The sequence below is a fragment of the Bubalus kerabau genome, chromosome 1 (genome assembly GCF_029407905.1).
Source record: "Bubalus kerabau isolate K-KA32 ecotype Philippines breed swamp buffalo chromosome 1, PCC_UOA_SB_1v2, whole genome shotgun sequence".
Classification (NCBI taxonomy): domain Eukaryota; kingdom Metazoa; phylum Chordata; class Mammalia; order Artiodactyla; family Bovidae; genus Bubalus; species Bubalus kerabau.
In genome coordinates, this window is record NC_073624.1 from 39,032,556 (window position 1) to 39,054,643 (window position 22,088).

A 22,088-nucleotide genomic window follows, 5' to 3' on the forward strand; every position below is an offset into this window, starting at 1 on the left:
CCCTGCATTGCCTGTTCTGGGTTCTGCGTCTGCTCGCTGAGGAAGCTGAACAGGCGGGAGGAGTCTCTTCCCTTGATTGCATAGGTCCCTGTTGGCAGAGGCTTTGAGTCCTAACCGCCACAGCTGACGGCTGCGAGGGATTGAGACCAGAGTAAGTGGAATCAATCCAGGGAGACGAGCGGGCGTAGCGAGTCGTAGGCTTTCCTTCCCCTTTTGCACCACCTCTTGAACCACCGGCTGCCCGTTCCTGGGCGCGGTACTTCCTGTTCTCAGCTCTAAGCACCTCTTTCCGGAACTCAGGTGCGGAAAGTTCGATGAAAAGCCTTGGCCCTAACCCGTGTGGACACACCTCTGTTCTCTGTTTCCTTCCTGCCTAACCCATCTGGCAGCTCACCGTTGGCGGGGCGGGGTGGGAGTTGTCTGCCGGGGTGGAAGAGGGTTCCTTTTCAGGTTTCAGGTTTCAGTTTACCTCTTTGCGTAAGAACCATTCCCTTTCTCTCTTCGCGGATAACCAACTGTCTTTAAACTGCCCTCTGAAAAATCCTACCTTTTTCTTGGTTTTCATCTTACCTTTCTTCTGTATCCTATCTCAGATAATAGTACTGATATCCATCCAGTTGTCTGCACTAGAAACCCAAGGCTCATCCTTGACTGTATTTCCGCTTGCACTGTGCTATTTCTTCTTTCAAAACCAGATGATTTCCCCACTATCCTCCTCCCCTGGTTACCATTCTGAAATACAAATCTGTTTATGCCAATCCTTTCTTGAAACTTTTTCAATATCCTTACCGGTGACAGAATTAAGTCCTATTTGTTAAGCGTATCACATAGCGCCTTTTACTGTCTGTCCCAATCCATTTTTACTTTTTCTGTTTTATATTGCCAGTACCTCAATATTCGTTCACGCCAGACTGCTGTTGTCCAAACACGCCAAGCACTTTTACAGCTCTCTGCCTTTGTATGTGCTGTACCATCTGTCTTGAATGCTTCCTCTTCCTTTTTATAAAACCACCTGTCAAAATCTAATTCATAGACCGTTGTCTTCTCCGGCTCCCCCAGATGATACTGATAGTACCACTGGCTCTCCCAAAGCACTTGAAACAGTATTTCTACAGAACTTTTAGACTGTATAGCATTATTTATTCAAGTATCTTGTCTCGTGCCAATTTGAGCTTGAGTCTGGAATCACATCCTACTCATCTTTGTAGCAAAAGTTAACTCATTGCTTGGCACATAGCAGGCATTATTTGTATTAATATATACATGTGTGTACTTATTTATAATGTGAGTGTGCGTGCTTAGTTGTTCAGTGGCCAACTCTTAGTAGCCTTGTGGTTTATAGTCCCCCAGTCTCCTCTGTTTCTGAAATTTTCCAGGCAAGAATACTGGAGCAGATTGCCATTTCCTACTCCAGAGGAATCTTCCCGACCCAGGGATTTAACCCAAGTCCCCTGCATTGGCAAGTGTATTCTTTACCACGGAGCCACCTGGAAAGCCCCATTTATAATATAATAGTACTGAAGATTCATCAAGTAGGAGTCCTTGGCATCCTCAAAAAATGTAGAATTTTAGAGCCAGAGGAACCTTATATATTAGTTTAAAAAACGCTGACCAGTTTTGAGTATGAGGAATTCTGTACCACTAACACACAAGTAATTGTATTTTTAGTATTTGTTAGTTGAGATTGTGCATCGTGGCACGAAACTATTATGCTTTTACATGATTTTGTATTTTATTATTAGCAGTCTCTATTAAAAATGGTGGGATATATAGGTATGAGAGGGATATTTAGACTACAGACCATGCTTAGTACGTGTACATCTGTGCCACCCTTCCAGTGATTCCTTGGCCATAGGTTAGAAATAACTGGTTTAGGTTAGATTAGTTTCTTCTTAAATTGTCATACTTGTTTGAACATATATGTATATATGTGTATATATATATAGTCACAATTCCAAGGAAACATGTAATTAAAAAAAATAAAACTTCACCTGTGTCCTTGCTTTCAAATTCTGTTTCTTCTAACTTTAAAAATTCATTTTCTTCAAAAAGCTGCTTCATAAAACTCTAAATGTGTTCATTCCATTATTTTCAAGGACAGTGAAAAATTTTTGTACTTTCAAATACAGTGATATGTGTGTGTAAGGTGCTTTTTAGAAGTACAGAATTTATAATTTACATGTTTTCTTTCTTGATCTCTGTAAATTTCTAAGAAAACCATAACTATGCCTTTCATTTTTGTACCTCCATGGATGTCAGTTAATATTTTCTACAAAGTAACTTTAGAGGCACCTGCCCAAACAATAAAAATTTTTAAACTAGATTGTTGACATTTATAGACACATCTGTGGTATGTCAGTGGTCACAGTATTTCTCTGTGGTTCCAGCTAAAGGATAATGGATTTGTGGATAAAGGAGAAGGAAGAATGATTTTAATTTCTTTAAATTTTTCTTAACCAAAGTCTAAAAGTAAACAGCTGGCAGTTTCTTTCTTGGGTGGGTGGTGGTTTTTATCAGCAGCAGAATGTTCTGAACGCTCTGCCAGGAGTCTGACTGCAAATATCTTTGGTTGGTAGAGTGGGCGAGAATGTGCTTAACATGGCGGGGGCGGGGGGTGGAGGAGAGAAGGACCAGGAACTGCTTTAAAAAAATTTTACCTGCAATCTGAACCTACCTGTAGAAGATAATACAAGTAAGTACACTAGTTAAGTATGACTAGTTAAGATGCACACTTAAAAATAGATAAATTGAGAATTTTTTTTTTTAATTGGAGTTTTTTTTTTTTAATTTAAAACTTGTTGGAGAATGGGAAAACAAGTCTTCCTCCCACTGCAGTTACCAACGAAAAGGGAGGACTCGGGGAGGAAGAGAAGCACAGTGGTTTCCAAAAATGTGGCAAAGTAAATGCATATTATAAAATATTTTAAACTTTTCTGTGGTTTCACATACAGGAAATAAACATGCAGATTCTTAGAAATTTTATGTCACTGCTTATCTAAAATGCTAATAAAAGTATGCTTTTAATTACCTGCTTTTTATAATTCCTTACCCTGAATAGAATTGGGCTTACCTGGTGACCCAGATGGTAAAAAATCTGCTGGCAATGCAGGAGACCCAGGTTCCATCCCTAGGTTGGGAAGATCCCCTGGAGAAGGGAATGGCCACCAACTCCAGTATTCTTGCCTGGAGAATCCCATGGACAGAGGAGCCTGGTGGGCTACAGTCCATGGGGTCACAAAGAGTTGGACATGACTGAGTAGCTAACACTTTCCCTGAATAAATAAGTTTTTATAGTTACAAAACAGATTTTAAATGTAGTTCATTTTGATAGGAGTATTTCATTATGCAATCTAGAGAATTTTTTTTTTTAAGTGGATGTTAATTATAGTTTTAAAAAGCCTAGTTGGTCTTGTTAAAAAACAAAATTCAACTGAGTAAACTTTAAAAATCTTTTTGGCTTTGTTCAACAGTTCATGAATCAGGCAGCACCCTACCTAGCAGAAGGGAGTTCCAAGGAGCTGTACAAAATGAGACACTGTTATAGGAAAAGGAACAAGGAAGTTATACTAGCAAAAAGCAGGTTGGATGTGACAAGGTCACTTTCCTTTAGGGGAAGTCTTGGTTTGATGATATGGGGCTTAGCATAAGTGACTCCATTTGGGGCTTGTTTTCTTTTTTTTAACAGTCTTACAGATTAACTGTGATGACTGGTTAAAATAAGTGCTAGGCTTCTTATTGATTATGAGGGAGGATATTAGAAATTTGTTATTTTTTCATCTTCGTTTACACTTCCATTTATTTTCTACTGCTGGTTTGAAATGCAGTTTATATAATATTTTGGAAGTCTCATTGGTGGAGTAGCATCAAGAAATTTGCTTTGTTTTTCCACCCAGGACACCACGGTAGTTTTTATATAGGTAGAAGCAGGCAGAGCCCTGGAGAGCCATCTTGGCTGATGAACATCCCCTAGACTGGGATCAGAAGTTCTATTTCTGGTACTCTCTTGGCTCCTTCCTTGCTGCATGGTGCTGTCAGTCAGCTCCTTTCTGTTCAAGTCCTGAGTCTGTTTCCTCATTGATAAAATGGGGATAACAGTTATCCCAGTGAGCAAGATTCGGTATAAGGTTGTATCCCTTAGGTTCAGAAAGCTACCAACAGTTGGAATCTAACAGCTGAGGCAGCGTACTGATAGATAAATAGATCCAGAAATAGAGAGCTCAGAAACATACCAATACATTTATTGAGAAAACATACAACAGATGTGGCAGTAAAATTCAGTGGGGGTGAAACGTACTGTCCAAAAAATGGGAAATGAGACAATTGGTTGTCTCTATGAGAAAAGGAAAATATAATTAGATATCTTCCACACATGCAAATAAACAGCAAATGAACTAAAAGGCAAAACGTTGAGGATAGGTAAGATTCTTTACCGTCTGATCCATCAGGGAAGCCCGTATATTTCCCTGCCTAACCTGTTGTCAAGTTGGTAACCCCAGACACAGCTTAACTTTTTCATATTTCAGAAAGAAAGATTTATCATTATCTGAAAAGATTGCATCTAGATCAGGGCTCTGTTTCAGTTAATCTACAGATTCCTTTGCCCACAGAATTCTGAGAGCATAGCTTATGGGGAGAGGGCAGCTTACTGAATTACAGTATAGGTATTCGGTCACCTGTCACCTCATGCTGTGTGGGAACTTTAGTGCATTTTATTTGGAAACACATCCTAGCTATTGTTTGTAGATGTCATGTTATTACAAAGCATAAAGAGGTTTCTTCTGATATTAGTTCCAATAATGTCATTTACATGTTGGGACCTCGGACTGTCAAGATCCTCATACCTGAGTTATTCTGTTAAATCAAGATAAACTTCTCTCAAATCTTTTACAGGTTTCTCTGCTGCTGCTGCTGCTGCTGCTAAGTCGCCTCAGTCGTGTCCGACTCTGTGCGACCCCATAGACGGCAGCCCACCAGGCTCCCTGTCCCTGGGATTCTCCAGGCAAGAACCCTGGAGTGGGTTGCCATTTCCTTCTCCAATGCATGAAAGTGAAAAGTGAAAGTGAAGTCGCTCAGTCGTGTCCAACTCTTAGCGACCCCATGGACTGCAGCCTACCAGGCTCCTCTGTCCATGGGATTTTCCAGGCAAGAGTACTGGAGTGGGGTGACAGCTTTCTCTAGACTTTGCTTTTTTATTTTCTTTCAACATCTGTTGCAACCAGTAATTTTTACTGTAAGACATTTTTTTCTGTTTTTAAATGTAATTTTACTCTAGAAAATCTGATGTTCTATAGTTAGTGGAATTGATGGGAGATATGGAGATATAGGGGCTTCCCTAGTGGCTCAGATGGTAAAGAATCTGCAATGCAGGAGACCCAGGTTCAGTCCCTGAGTCAGGAAATAGCTAACCACTCCAGTATTCTTGCCTGGAGAAACCCACGGACAGAGGAGCCTGGAGGACTACAGTCTGTGGGGTCACAAAGAGTCGGACACAACTGAGCAACTAACACTCAGTCACTCATAGAGATTTAGTGACCCCCATATAAATAAGAAAGCTGTACTATTGCCTAGCTCTAATTTTAGGTAATTCCAGAAGGGCAAGGCCTTGTTGGAAGACATCTTAGATAGATTTTAATGACTGTCCTTTTGTGTTTTAACCTATAGGAAGAATTGGTTCCTTTAGTGGCCCTTTTGCTGTTGTATTTTGAAGTGCCCTTATCTAAATCTCCTAAATCTTTGAAGACAAATCCTTTGGTGGTTTTATCTAGAGAGACAGAAGTTGTATTAATTTCCAACTTAATTCTTAAAGCTCTCTGGAAATGTCTGGTCATATAGTGAACATTTTACAAATTGGCAGTTTTATTTTATTTTGATTAAATCTTTTTATTCAGCTTTGAACCTGGTTATAAAAACAGGACAACATACTCTCTGCTTCAGCTGTTGGGTACAACCAAGAATGCTGTTTGAATCTTTTTTCATCTTTATTTAGTTAGCAATTTTGAATCTTTGCTAGATATAATCTTAATGAAAGCCTGCTAAAATGGTGGGATGTGTTGTATTTTATTTCTTTTAAAATGTTACACAGTTGGGTTATTTAAATCTCTTGCTGCATTTTTCTGTATCTGAGGGGCTAACAATTAACCTAACGAGTCCCATGTAGTAGTATCTTAAGAAGACCTATATTCTGTAGCAAATTCTGTCTTCCTAAACTTGGTGAAAGTCCTTAATTATAGCCCTTAACTTTGTTCTACACCTGAGTTTTAATTTAATTGCTATAGATTTGGCTTGTGACATAGAAACATTACAAGGTAATTTTATTTTTTGAGAAAATCTTAAAGGGTGGTTCATATATTAACAGAAAATAAAGCAAAACAATAGAAAAATTCAAGAGTGAAAAGTGTCAGAATGTTAAAAGTTTTTGAGAGATTTTAAAATAAAAGTTTTGTTTTGAGGTCTCAGCATATCAGTTGAAGAAGCTAATTATTGGCTGTGTTATGTTTTGTCTCCTAGTTCTTCAGCTCCTTTTATACATTTTAGTTATTGATTTTAACATATCAGAAATTTCCCATAATGGCCAGTGTTGTTCTAAGTTAACACTTCCTTTGCCATTTACAAAGGAAAGTGCAAGAGTTAGAATTATTAAGAATTTTTATATGAGAAGCTGAAGTTCCTCCAGAAGGAGGTTGATCCTTTAGCGTAGCATGACACGTAGAGGCTGCTTTGGCTGGTTAGTAGTGTACATTTGTGGGTGGTGTCTGAGGTCACCTAACCAAGCAGAGGCTAGGAAGAGTCATATGGTCAGAGACCTGACAGTCACTGACTGTAGAATACAAAATAATAAAATGACCTTTTTTCACAAATGGCAAGATAGGGATTGCCCTCATGAAGAGTACGATTTCTATATAACATTCAGTTCAGTTGCTCAGTCTTGTCCGACTCTTTGCAACCCCGTGGACTGCAGCATGCCAGGCTTCCCTGTTCATCACCAACTCCCGGAGCTTGCTCAAACTCATGTCCATCGAGTCGGTGATGCCATCCAGCCATCTCATTCTCTGTTGTCCCCTTCTCCTCCTGCCTTCAATGTTTCCCAGCATCAGGGTCTTTTCCAGTGAGTCAGTTTTTCCCATCAGGTGGCCAGAGTATTGGAGTTTCAACTTCAACATCAGTCTTTCTAGTGAATATTCAGGATTGACTGATTTGATCACCTTGCAGTGCAAGTCAAGAGTCTTCTCCCACACCACAGTTCAAAAGCATCAGTTCTTCAGTGCAGTAAAGAATCCACCTACAATGTGGGAGTCGCAGGAGACATGGGTTTGATCCCTGGGTTGAGAAAATCCCCTGCAGAAGGAAATGGCAACCCACTCCACTATTCTTGCCTGAAGAATCCTATGGATAGAGGAGTCTGTATAACATAAAATGTATTTAGTGAATGTACACTTTTGTCCCCACTGTATATTCAAGGTGTTTTAAATACATTCTGATTTTGTTCTCAAACTTTATATATATATAAACACATATGTGTATATATGTAATATATAATTATATATATTTATATATGTTGTGTATAATTTTTTGAATATTATAAATTTACTTTCAAGTTTGTTCCATCTTAACAGAATCAAAACCACAGGTGTTCTTAGATGTTTTTCATCCTGAGACAGTGAACGATTCGCTAACAAATGTAGCTTAAGCATAATGTGTGTTAAAGTGGAACTAAAATAAGATTGATATGCCAGCTTTCTTCTGAAGGTTTTTCATTTTTAATCCTATGTATTCCTTTAGAAATGAGTTGCACCATTGAGAAGGCACTTGCTGATGCTAAAGCCCTTGTTGAAAGATTGAGAGACCACGACGATGCAGCGGAATCTTTGATTGAGCAAACCACAGCTCTCAACAAGCGAGTAGAAGCTATGAAGCAGGTTTGATTTTTTTTTCCCGTTCTATTTTTAAAAGACAGTCATTGACATTTATGTGTTGCTTTTATTACAAACTTCTGCTTAACTAGTATTTTATTTTTAATGTTTTTTGAAGTTTAAAAGTAGCTTGACTTGTATGTTTTAGTTTACTTTAGATTGAAATATAATTTTGTCAAGGTCAACTGACATGTATGTGTGTATATATATATCTTCTAAAACTTGTAGATTTGATCACTTAATTTCCTACAGTGATGCAGATTTGAGTTTGGAAAATACATGAATTTTTTTAGGTCTAAATACATTTGACAAAGACAAGATAATATATTTTACTAATAGTGACACATATTTTGTTCTGTTTCCTATTTTTATAATGTAGAAATATTTTTATAAGAATATTTTGGTGCTGTTTAATAATAAAATAGTTTTTGAAGATGATGCAAAGCAGTATCTTGTTTTCACCTTTTGCAGTTACTGCATTTGTGTGTGTGTGCATGCTCAGTCATATCCAGCTCTTTGTGACACCATGGACTATATAACCCACCAGGCTCTTCTGTTCATGGGATTTTCTAGGCAAGAATACTGGAGTGGGTTGCCATTTCCTCCTCCAGGGGATCTTCCCAACCCAGGAATTGAACTTGCATTTCCTGCATTGGCAGGTGGATTCTTTACCACTGAGCCACCTGAGAAGCCCTATTCATTTATACTTGCTACCTTATTTTTCATTTACTGCTGCCAATTAAGGAAGAAATGAAAAGGGCTTCACTTCTTGTTATCCTTACCATTGTGTATAAGAACTTTCCAGTGGGCTGTGAAGTTGAACTACTATTTTAAGCCCTCTTTTGATTTTAACTTAACTTGAACAGAATTATAGAATCTCTGAAACTATGATGGAAATCATTGTAGGAAAATATATATTTATAGCTTACTCTCGTGAAGCACATCTCTTTTGTAAAAGGAAGCAGCAACCTGGGGGTACTGATTTTAACAAAGCTACTGAAAAAGTGAAGCAAGTTTACCTATCAGATTAGCCAAAAAGTTCATGTGGGCTTTTCCATGACATCTTATGGGAAAGCCTGAACTTTTTGGCCAGCCCCATATTTTGTTTTGCAACTCTGCTGCCCTAAACACTTTACATACCTCCCTGTATAGCTTGACTCATGCATTCCAGTGAACATACATATCTTGTATTGAGTTGTAAAAAGTGGGGGGGGGGGGGGGGGGGGGGGAGGTTGACATCCAGAGTTAAGAATCATACCATAAAATTTACCCTATTTTTAAATTTTTTTGGCTGCACCACATGGCATGCTGGATCTTAGTTCCCCAGCCACAAGACAAACCCACATCTGCTGGAAGCATGGAGTTTTACCCACTGGGCCACCAAGGAGGTCCCCTACAGTTTACCCTTTTGAAGGGTGCAGTTGATTGAATTTTAGTATATTCACATGCTCTGCAGCCATAATCACTGTTAATTTTAGAACACTTCATTATCCCTAGAGCTGATCCCTAAGTCTCCCTTTCCCTGGTTCCTGGCAACCATGAATCTGTCAGTCTATAGGTTTGCCTGTTTTAAACATATCGTATGAATGGAATAGTACCATATGTGACTTATTGTGACTTGTTTTTTAAAGTTTTCAAGTTTCATCTGTGTTCTAGTATGTATCAGTACTTCATTCCTTTTTATTGCTAAATATTAATACATTGTAAGGATATAGCACCTTGTCTTTTTCTATTCATTGGTTGGTAAACATTTGGATTGTTTTTCTTCTGGGGCAATTATGTATAATACTGCTGTGAATACTTGTGTATACATTTCTATGTGGACATCTGTTTTCAGTTTTCTTGGGTATATACCTAGCTGTAGAATAGAAGGGTCTTATACCTCTGTGTTTAACTTTTTGAGGATCTGCCTGTCTGTTTTCCAAAACAGCTACGTCATTTTACATTCCCATCAACAATATATAGGCGTTCGCAATTTCTGCACATCCTCTGTTAAACTCGTTATTACTTGTTTTTTGACTAAGGTCATCCTGGTGGCTGTCATGTGCTATCTCCTTGTTATATTGAGCTGTGTCTCCTTAAAGACTAACGATGTTAAGTATCTTTCATGTGTTTATTGACCATTTGTGTATCATATTTAGAGAAATGTCTCTTCAAATCCTTTGCCCATTTTTTCAGCTTTATTGAGATATACTTGATGTACAACATTGTGTAAGTTTAAGGTATACAATACACATGTATATATTGTGGAACCATTACCTGCTAACCATGAGGTTAGGTAATACTTCTTTCACCTCACATAATTACTGTATGTAATTACTGTATGTGGTGAGAAAATTCCAAATATATAATATAGTATTGTTAACTTTAGACACCATGATGTCCATTGCGTCCTCAGAAATTAGTCGTTTGCCCATTTTTTTATTTGGGTTCTTTTTATTGTTGAGCTGTAAGAATTCTTTATGAAATGTACACACATATATACACATATGTAAGATACATATTTTCAAATATATTCTCTTACATCTTAAAAAAAAAATCTTTTCATTAGTATCAAGAAGAAATTCAAGAACTTAATGAAGTTGCAAGACATCGGCCACGGTCCACATTAGTTATGGGAATCCAGCAAGAAAACAGACAAATCAGAGAATTGCAACAAGAGAACAAAGGCAAGCTATATTATCACTGTTTATAGCATATCAAAAGTGAGCTTTAATCTCCAATTGCATGAATTCGGATCAGTTAATATTTTTTAAATGGGAAAATAGCCAGTTAAAGTTACTTTTTCTAGTCCATTATGCTTCAATTACATATATTTCTGTCTGTCTACCTTACTTGGATTCATCTTAGGCTCTCACCTTCAATATCCATTTGTACCACTGAAATTATTACCTGTGAAATAACTCAGTTTCATTCTCTGCAGTCCCATCGCTTTGGCCCCTAGCTTAGATGTTTATAGTCTCCGGCCTGAAGTATTCTCATTGGTCTCCTTGATTTCAGTCTCTTTCCGCTCCAGTCCATCTTCAGCACAGTCATCAGACTGATTTTACAAAAACATATCTGGTCATGTTGTTCCTTTGCTTAAGAACCCTCACTGTGTACTATTTCCTTATCCAGAGGCCTTCAGAGTTGACTCTAAGCCTTCTTTTTTGTATTCTTCCCATACCTCCCTTCTCCATGAGACCTTTGCTCTTGCCACCCTGAACAAGGTCCTGAACATACCATCCGCTTTCATGCCTCCCTGCTTAGAAGGCCCTGTCCTTTATTTTCAACTGAAGGAGTGTACATTCATCTCACTACTATACTTCTGTGAAGCCTCCATCAATTTTTCCTCACAGACTTTTTATATGTATTAGGGTAGAGCTCCACTCTGCACTTATCACATTGCGTTATAATTATTTATGTTTTGTTTTCTCCACTAGACTCTGAACTTTATGGCCTTTTGGTATTCCTAATATAGAGCATGATCTGACACTCAGTTGTTGTTCAGTAAATAGTTGTTAAAATGATTCTCAAAAAAATGAGCTTAAAATGGTTATTTTGAAAACTAATAAAGGACTCCTTTTGGTGTCCTTTATTTCCATATGGCTAGATTTTTGTACCTCATGTTTTCTTTATGAAATACCCCCTTTATAAGTTTTTAAAAATGTGATGTGGAAGAGAATACAGTGTGCATTTTAAACTCAAGTTTAAATAAAATATGCTGTTACTCTTGATAGAATTACGTACATCCCTGGAAGAACATCAATCTGCCTTGGAACTTATAATGAGCAAGTATCGAGAGCAAATGTTTAGATTGCTAATGGCTAGCAAAAAAGATGATCCAGGAATAATAATGAAGTTAAAAGAGCAACACACTAAGGTAATCCCATTCTGTAAATATAATTTGAAAAAAGGACAATCAATTAACTTGTGTTCAGATTTTTAAAAAATCACAGGTGTCTTACATGATATTGAATACTTCCATTTTTGACATTTTCTTCTTTTCCTTATTTTTTTCATGTTATGTGTCATTTTCTGTTTGATTTAGTCTTCAAACTCCCATTCTTCCCTAGTAGCTTATAATATGTATTATAAAGTAAACATTATTTGGGAAATAAAGGTAAGTCTGTTCAATTCAAATTATTCAAAATTATAATGTTACCTGCTTCAAAGAAATATTTCTTCTAACTTGTGTATTGATATATGTTGCAAAAATGAAAATTAAATGCCAGAAACCTTTTTAAAAATCCAAAAACAGCTAAAGTTAGATTTGTTTTTAAGACCATCTTCTGAATGAGGCTAATTCATCCAGACTATAGATACTCTTGATTATTAATGAAGCACCAAGGGGTGGGGGGAGGAAAAGAAACAATATACTATATATATTGCCTTCCCACCCATCCCATCCTCCATCACATACCACTCAACAACATTTTTAGAGACAGAGCTGAACTGGCTAGAAATCAACATTGTTTCTGCTGTTCATCTTACTAGTTGTGATCCCTGTGTTTGCTAGCAGCTGCTGTGAAAAGATAGAATAGTCCTCTACCATTTACATTTTATTTTAAACTGATTTTTAACTGCTGGTGTGAAAAATATTAGCATAGATTGTGATTACAAGGCCATTATCTCTATTGGATAATGATGAGCTAACTATTTTTTATTAGTTATAACGAGTGTTATCTAAGAAGCATTGACTGTTATAACGTATTTTTATCTTTGTTAATTATTAAAACACTTTTTAGATTCTTTAAAATATTTATTCCATCTTGGTGCTTTTAGGTATTTTTTATTATTACTTCTACTAAAAATAAATATTTAGTAAATTGCTTTAACATGTAAATTCAACTTTCCATATTAAGGAAGTTAGTAATAGCTCTTGTGTCAAATAGTATAATAAGAAATTAACAAATGTGGTTTTAATATTATGTAATTATGCTATTTATCTCCTAACCAAAAGGAACCTTGGATAGTTAAGTGGCAATCTTTTGAGTATAAAATGTATCTATTGTTAATATCATTATAAAAACATTTTATTTTGAATATGTAATTTAAGAGGTTTTTTTAAGGTACAAATATGAACTGACTTAAAATTATTGGTAAAATAAGTATGTTCTTGAGACATTCCAAAAAGCCCTTGTGTTTAACAACCTAACAAATTTTTTAAGATCTACAGAGAATACTCTGGCAAGCAAGTGCTTAAGAATAAGATACTGAAGGTAGCTAGTCCCTTGTGGTAGCAGCTATGTCAGAAGCAAATGTTTTCTAAAACACATTAGATTTTACCATTCATTACAGCTGTTTTATTAATTAGCAAGTTAAACATGTCTTAAGATAGCTGTAAGCCATCCTTTTTCATTATGCAGATGAAATTCTTCTTCTAAGTGCTGATTCTTGCCTTCCATGAAATAACAGTTCAGTTACTTGTTATTAATTCTAACTAATACATATTAATGTTTGTGATTTTGATTTTTCCCAAAAAGGAGATGCTTTGATTCAAACAAATATTTATTAACGCTTGCACTGGCTTAGTTATCATAATGAGATGAATGAATAAGTTTTATTATTCTACCATAGGACCTTTCAGTGCATTGGGAGATACAGATAGAAACATGATTATCTAACATAAGGTAGGATGTGATGAATCCTAAATAGAGATCTGGATTATTACTGGAGTAGTAGAGGAAGCAAGATTAGTTCTCATGAGGAGAATCTGGGAAAGTGGCAAGGAAAGGCCTCGAATTAATTTGGGGGCTTAACAAGCAGAAATGGGTGAGCAGAGAAACTTGCACGATCAATATGAGCTTCCAGGATATGTTTAGGTACTAGTGCTCTGATACACCTAAACACTAAAATAATTTTATAACACATTTTTGGGTAAAACACAGAGTTACACTTAACAGCATTTTGGAGTAAGAGGCTCTGTTGAGACTATGTAACAGAATTCTGCCCTCACCTAGAAGTTTTTGAGCACACATTTAAAAGCCAATAAAAAGTTTGAGGAGAACTCATTTTCATTCAAACACTCATTTTTACATTATCTTTGAACTACTACCTTTTTGGAAATCTTAAAAAAACAAACATTTCCAACAGTTGGCTAACTCGCATGAACTAACACTCATTCAGTTTTTAAATTACGGATATTGTCCGTATTAACATTATAATGACTCTGTACTACAGATTGACATGGTGCATCGTAACAGCTCCGAAGGATTCTTCCTTGGTGCATCTCGACACATCCTTGAAGCACCTCAACATGGACTGGAGAGGAGGCACTTGGAAGCAAATCAGAATGTACACTAAATAAAACAGTCAACTTTGGGGGTGTGGATGGGAGGGGGCATTTAAAAAGTTCTTTTACATTGAATTCTCCCAAATTAAATCAGCAAATAAATGAAATTGCTTTTAAAGAACACTATGCTTTTGATAGCCTTGCAAAAATACTCAGTGAAGAAACTTTAAATCTGTCATGAATTCGCTGTATATTGCATTATACATAGCCTGTTAGGTAATTGCAGGCTTTAGAGGTTCTTTAGGCCAGCCTTTCATTTTGTTGTTCTAGTTAACTGTAGCTGCAAAATTTTAGGAAACTTCAAATGGTTGTCCTCTTTCTGGACATCAAAGACATTTTCTTGACAGTAATTTTAATCTGACTTTGTAAAAATTTTGTTTAGTCAATTAAATGAACTTTTAATTCAGATTTTCCATAGTTTATAGTCCTTTAATTTGCATTCACAATAAAATAAAATTACCTTTGTTTAGGTGTTACAATTAAGTATAGTAGCAACCTCTCCATTGTGTCTGTTGTGTTTTGTCTCTTTTTTCCTCGAATGCTATTTCAAGAGAGTGCAAAGATCTTGTTGCTAGCACTTCTTGCTTTTAAAACATTTTTGCAAGCACAGGTCTTGCCCTATTGTGCCTTTTAAGAGATCTATGATACTCCCCTAAAGATCTTATTGTAATAAGTGGATCATCCAGGAACCAGCCTGTAAAAATACCCTCCTGTTTGTATTGAGGTTTTTTTTCTTATGATGGTTTTATTAGAACAGACTGTCCTGAAAAAAGTAGTTTCTTGTTTTCTTCCATTTTAGAAGCAAATGATTATTTGTTTCCTTGTAGTTGCCATAAGACATCAAATCATAAACTGAGAAAGCTGTTGGTATTAAAATTTTTTACGTATTATCATTATCCAACTTGCTGCTGCAATTACCTGTACTTGACTTGCTTTTAAACGTTAGGCTCCCTTTATGGTAGGAGGGATTGTAATTATTTTTTTAATTGTTATAGGACATGACAGTTGCTTGTCTTGATATCATTCTTACCATCATAGTCTAAGCCAGAGCTGTCTAATAGAACTTTCTGCAGTGATGGAAATGTTCTTTATCTGTGCTGTTCAAATTGGAAGCCACCAGCCACATGTGGCTATTAAATGTCAGCAGTGCAACTGAGGGGATGAACTGTTAATTTCTTAAAATGTATTTGACTTCAAGTAATTTCAATTTAAATAGCACCGCACTATACAGTGTAGTTTATTTTGCCTTCTTCCTGTGTACTAGCTTTGTATAGATTATATTAAAATAATATATAAGGATCTGTATTTTTGTTGCTTAAGATATTAAACATGTGGTTTGCTAAAGATATTCCTATTTGTTGTCTGTTTGAATATTTATATTCCTTCCACAGTTTACTAGTGTTGTAGGTTTTGAGGAGTCTTGTTCAAATCCTTTTTCCAAATAGAATATATACAACTATTTAAGAGACTGAATGTTTATGTGGGAAACTATCAACTTCTATATTTAAGTTTTGGCCTTAGTATAACAGAGTAACCCTCAGTTGCCAGTGAGCAATGGTCTATAGAAGTTATTCATTTAAAAAAGTATTAGTCTTGTGTCCCTGCTGATTATAAACAACAGAGAAATTATAAAACCTTTTGTCCATCTCATTTCATTGACTGTAAGCTCTTTGGAATTAGGGAACATTTCTGTTAACATTTCTCTTAACAGAAATGTTCCCATTCCTCTCACCTAGCATAGTGCCTGCACACCATAGGTGTGCAAAAAAGAATAAAAAAAGCAGAACTCTGTTCATTTTATTCAGTACTTATTATTTACTCAATACTTATCATCTATTGGGCTTCCCTGGTGGCTCAAACGGTAAAGCATCTGTCTGCAATGCAGGAGACCTGGGTTCGATCCCTGGATTGGGAAGATCCCCTGGAGAAGGAAATGGCAGCCCACTCCAGTATTCTTGCCTAGAAAATCCCATGGACTGCAGAGCCTGGTAGGTTACTGTCCATGGGGTCACAAAGAGTTGGACATGACTGAGTGAAGGGAAGAAGATATCATCTATTATATACCTAACATTAAATAATAGAGAAATACAAGCAATGTATAGGTCCTGTGAAGATTATAATCTGGAAAAGATTCTAGATTGAATTGAGATCAGTTTTTAGGGATGGATAACATAGGATATATTTATAAATCATGAAGACTTCAGGAAGGAATAGATATTGAATATGTATCTTTCCCATTAGTTTGGTCATGGGGCATGTAGGTACGAAAAAGAAAATGTTGCTGATCATTTGTGGTGAGAGGAATGTGAAATGAGTATTCTTCCTGTTCGTGGGTTTAGATATCTTGTGCTGCTTATCCTTAATCCTAGTCCTAACAGAAATCTGACTTCACAAGGACATTTATCTTCAGTCAACAGTCTTGTAAATACCTGTTTGATATATTAAATTTATGTTAAATGGCAGTGTAAAGGTATTAACATTCATATCCAGTAGTAATGTAGATTTTATAAAAAGAGGAGTTTTGTTTTTTTTTAAGTGTTTCATTGATTGACAGCTTCCATCTCCTTTTTTTTAGGAATTACAAGCACATGTTGACCAGATAACTGAAATGGCAGCAGTAATGAGGAAAGCCATTGAAATTGATGAGCAACAGGGTTGCAAGGAACAGGAACGAATATTTCAACTTGAAGTAAGTTTTAAATTGCACATGTAGGTGAAAACTATTTGTACAAAGATTTATGCCAGAAAATATATCTCATTTTTAAATATTTACTTTCTGGGATGCTAGTAATGTTCTTTTTCCTAATCTGGGTACTGGTTATTTGGGTGTATAATGCAAGACCATTTATATAGTAATGTAGGAGTCAAAGATCAGTAATAAATTTATACCAGTCACTGAGAAAATTGACTTTTTTTGATCCTGTGTTGCTTCTGTTATTAGGTGAATATAATTCTTCAGCTTAGTAAATTGTTAAACTATCTCTATTTTATCAGAGATCACAATGATGCAGGGGGAAATTTTTTTTAATCCACAAATAATATTCTTTGGCCACTTGTATTTTTCTAGGGATATAAAAACTTTCTTACCACCTGATGGCTCAGATGGTAAAGAATCCCCCTGCAATGCAGGAGACCTCAATTTAATCCCTGGGTCGGAAGATCCACTGGAAAAGGGAATGACAACCCACTCCAGTATTCTTGCCTGGAAAATCCCATGGACAGAGAGCCTGGAGGGCTACAGTCCATGGGGTCACAAAGAATCAGACATGACTGAGCAACTAACACTTCACATAAAAGCTTTTATCGCATCTGTCCTTTATTCTGTGGTAGCAGAAGCACCATTGTTGACTAGCTCAGATTGGTAGAAGAGGTGACCTTTATAATTTTAAAACCTTCATTTTGAAATCATGGTGGAGAAATTGGTTATAGGGGAATAAAAATGATTTTTCTAACTGTACAAAATTCTCTCATTCTTTGTAACTAAGGCAAACAAACTTTCTCAGTAAAAGGCCAGATAATAAATCTTTTCAGCTTTGAAAACCAGGCAGTCTCTGTTGTAGGTACTCAACTCTGACACTGAAATGAAAAACCAGCCATACACACACAAAATAAGATTGGAGTCAACTGTGTTCCAGTACAGTTTAATTTACAATAACAGGCCTCAATTCCGGCCATAGTTTGCTAATGCCTTCTTTATACCTTTGAAACTTAGAAAGTAAGACCAAAGATAAGGCTGTAGAGAATAAATTATGATAGTTATTTTTAAATGTCTAAAAATTTCTTACAGTAGTTCAGTCGCTTAGTCATGTCCAACTCTTTGCAACCCCATGGACTTACAGTAACTAATCTAGAAGATAAGGGCAAAGTCATTTACTAGTGCTCAATTTGGTCGCTTACTTTCCTTCTTAAAAAACCGCACAATATATTCAGCCAGCCTGCTGCTATTAAATCCCCACAAGGAAAGCAAACCAGGCTTGCCCTGAATTCCATGCTATCATGGAAAATAATAAAAGTATTAAAGTACTAAGAGGTGTTAGCCCCAGGGTATTATTCACAGACTTTCTGAGTTTACACAAATAAAAATCTAGGTATTATATTCTTCATCTGTGTCGTCGTTTAGTTGCTCGGTCGTGTCTGATGCTTTTGAGACCCCATGGACTGTAGCCCACAAGGCTCAGTTATCCTTGGAATTCTTCAGGCAAGAATACTGGAGTGGGTTGCCATTTACCACTCCAGAGGATCTTCCCGACCCAGGGGTCAAAACCCATGTTTCCTGCATTGCAGGCAGATTCTTTACCACTGAGCCACCAGGAAAGCTCCTCTTCATCTACATATACTGTGTTATAAAATAAGGCAGTTTCTGAAGTTCTGTAATTGAAGCTGCATAAATAAAAAGCCTTCACAGTGGTGGAAGACACTGAACATGTAATTCCTACCTCTTTAAAAAACTGTTTTCTGGATTCAAGTCGGTAAAGGCATATATCATTTAATATAGGGTTTCCTGACCTCCAAGATCCACTGCCTGATGAACTGAGGTGGAGCTGATGTAATAATAATAATAATAATAGAAATAAAAGGCCCAATAAATGTAATGCACTTGAATCATCCTGAAACCAACTCCTTCCCTCCTCCCACCCACCGCCTCCAGCCTATGGAAAAATTGTCTTCCATGAGACTGGTCCCTGTTGGCAAGAAGGTTGGGGACCCACTGATTTAATACATTTCTGCCAGTTACAGTACTTGCTTTTATTTATCATACCTTCATATGTTTGGTGTTTCTTAAGATATGTTTTTACTATTATAGCCACCGTGCTGACTGCTTCTTTTTGTTTGCTTTCTTATAGCAAGAAAATAAAGGCTTGAGAGAGATTCTTCAAATAACTCGAGAATCATTTTTGAACCTTAGGAAAGAGGATGTGTCAGAAAGTACCTCTTTGTCAGCATTAGTAACCAGTAGTGACCTCAGTCTGAGGAAGAGCTGAAGAGCTTTTTAAGTCTGTGAACTTCTTACAAGGTTCCAGCACATTATCACTGGGACTGGCTTGTTAAGTGAATGAATTAACAGCAAAATCCATCTCAAGTTACCCTTTGTTTTGTTTTGTTTTTTTTCTATAATATGTACAGTGCACTGGCAAGGACATTTAAAAGATAGCAATGAGAAAATACATAGTTAGTGGTCATAGACTTTATTCCAAAATATAATTGAAAAGTAGAAATTAAGCCTTTGTTAATTGGTGAACAAGGTTTTTGTAATTTTTTGTAATTTTTATAATTACAAAATTTGAATTACAAGAATTTTGTAATTCTCCCAATTAAATGTAATTGGCAGAATTAAAGATTTTCACAGCAACTACTGAACCTAACAAGAGCTTTCAGCAGTGCTGTGGCTTTCGGTTGACATTTAGATAAACATGAATATTCCCAATAAATGTCTTGGAATTCATAAAAAATATCCCAATTTTAATATACAGATGTTGCCACAGTATTGTGAATGGAAAAATCATCATACTAAATTATTTTCTTCCTATTTGGTGAAAGTTAACAAATAGCTTATGTACCATGAGACTTCAGCTTTAATGATTGCCTACCTTCTCATTAATTTAAATTTTTGTCAAACAAAGTTCAGTTTAAAAGGCTGTTAGGAATGTTTTATATGCACCATAAATAAAAGAGGTGATTTAATTTGAGCTCATTTATCGTCATAATGAGCTGACATTTGTCCATGACTTGCTTAAGTACATGAGATATCATTTCAGGAATGAAAGAGAAGGAATACTACTTTCTAAGAAAGAAGAGCTTATAAGAGACATATTTAGTAGGTTAAACTACTTCTTTGAATAATTTTGGCTCTAAATCAGTAATGAAGATGAGATTTTTCTCTTCTCTGGTTGATCTTTAAGGATATTATGTAGCTCATTTAGCTAACAGTTGAAATGTTTGATACAGCAAGCTAGGTATGGTAATTTCACAGTAAATTGGGAATTGCTCTGCCTCAGAACCCTTTTTTTTTTTAAAGTAATTACTCTTAAGAGATACAGAAACAGTAAATTAAAAAAAAAAAATTTTTTGCTAGGTCTAAAGCTCCATCTGGTTTTCATAAATGTAAGCAAAAGATATTTCTTGTAACCTTTCAGTCAAAGGGTTGGGGAGTGCCAGGGGAGGAGGGGGAAATCTGGATTTATAAGTATTTGTTTTATTTTTTACAAAATGTATGTCCAATATATAAGTTTTTAAAAGCCACTAGAAATAGAAATGTGGTGACATCAATCAAAATCTAAAATTTTCATATTTTGTGATGATTATAGAAAAAAAGGTAAGAATGTCAAATACTATTAAATATACTGTACTCATTTATATTGAATATATATTAAAATATGCATGATAGAACATTCTACTTTGGAGTGTATAATTTGTTAATAATCACATGGTAACTTTTATGTATAATTTCATATATGGTCAAATTAAAAACTGCTTTTCACTTCAGAATTTTTTTATCTTAAGTTTGAAATAGTTGAGGAGACTGACTGAATAGAAAATGGGCCCAAACATTAAACAGATTTATTTTCTCATTCAGAGGCCTTGATTGGTATTTTATAAGCAAGTAATAAATTTTATTTTTAAACTTCTCTATTGGTTTTTGGGAAAGTATCTTTTAATTTGATGGCACATTCATAGAGTTTTTATCCCAAGTCAGAATTAAAATAAGCTACACAATTGAAATTAAGTCTGAGGCAATTTGTTGGGGCAGCTCTATTATAAAACATTACTTGACAAATAATTATTTTTATAAACAAATAGGTTGAATTAATTTATTCTTGGTCTTCTTACTTGGATATTATTTTAAGAACTTGGTGTTTAAAAACATGTACTTTATTATATAGCAACAGTGTTCTATCCCATACTTTTTTTTTTAAGCAGAACCCTTAAATTTGTGTCTGAGACTATGTACTGCTAGGAACCTATTTTGTCAATAAAGATGAGTAATTAAAATTGGTATGGTATCCAAGTTAATTTGTAAACAATACTTAACATTTATTCTTACTTGTAGGTATTTTTTTAGGGCTGTTTGTTTATCCTTACCACAAAATTAGTACTTGGCAACAGCTTCTACCTGTATTCCTTAGGAATTGGCCAGCAACTTATTGCTGATTCTGCAGACCTTTGGATCATCTGTAGTGGGTTTAAAAGTGTCTTTTGTGATATGTCCGGGTACTAACTGCTCTACCTATGGATGTGAGCATATTTGCAGATACAGTCTTTACAGGTTTAAGGATCTCAGGATAAGATCCTCCTGGGTATTGTATGAATCCTAGATCCAATGACTAGTGTCCTTATAGGAAAAGAAGAGATTTGAAACTCACAAGGAGAAAGTCACGTGAAGACAGAGGCAGAGGGTTATGCACATCAAGGAACCCTAAGGTTTATGAGGTGCCTCCAGAAGCTTGGAAAGAGGCATGGAATAACCTCATCTCCTTCAGGCCCTCCAGAAGGGATCAGCCCTGCTTGATCCCAGGCTTATGGCCTTTTTGATTTTCAGAACTCTGAGAGAATACATTTCTGTTAAGCTTCCCACCCAGCCTGTACCAGCCTGTAATAATTTGTTACTGCAGACTTAGGAAATGAATATATCATCTATTATTTATCATCTATCCACCATATTATTTATTTTATAAAAGGAATACAATTCTGAAAAACCACTCATGTACAGGCTCACAGATAAAATGTTTTCTGCTCAAATTGGTATTCTTTAACATCAAGATGTCTTCCAAAGTGTTGTGTTCCTAAACTGACTCTAATGAATGGAAGATCACAGATCCTCAATTTGTGGTGACTACTCCTTTTTTGACTTTCAGAGTAAAACAAGAGTACAATTTTTAGTGAACTGTTGAGGAAGAAGAATTTCT

At 35.8% G+C, this 22,088-nt stretch overlaps 2 protein-coding genes across 4 annotated transcripts in view; both read left to right on the plus strand.

Moving 5' to 3' along the window:
* The window catches only part of MED21 (mediator complex subunit 21), a 115,233-nt gene that overhangs the window by 21,707 nt on the left and 71,438 nt on the right, over window positions 1-22,088 (plus strand). The window lies entirely within an intron of this gene.
* On the plus strand, window positions 13-21,176 carry FGFR1OP2 (FGFR1 oncogene partner 2). 3 transcript variants are annotated; one of them, XM_055572493.1, is made up of 7 exons: window positions 13-151; window positions 7,780-7,916; window positions 10,462-10,579; window positions 11,630-11,772; window positions 14,073-14,186; window positions 16,760-16,873; window positions 19,029-21,176. In XM_055572493.1, exons 2-7 carry the CDS (start codon window positions 7,782-7,784, stop codon window positions 19,164-19,166), a joined length of 762 nt encoding a protein of 253 aa, XP_055428468.1. In that variant the 5' UTR covers window positions 13-151; window positions 7,780-7,781; the 3' UTR covers window positions 19,167-21,176. The 3 variants fall into 3 exon arrangements, with proteins under 3 accessions (XP_055428468.1, XP_055428489.1, XP_055428479.1); XM_055572504.1 differs by lacking the exon at window positions 13-151 and adding an exon at window positions 4,897-4,999; XM_055572514.1 differs by lacking the exon at window positions 14,073-14,186.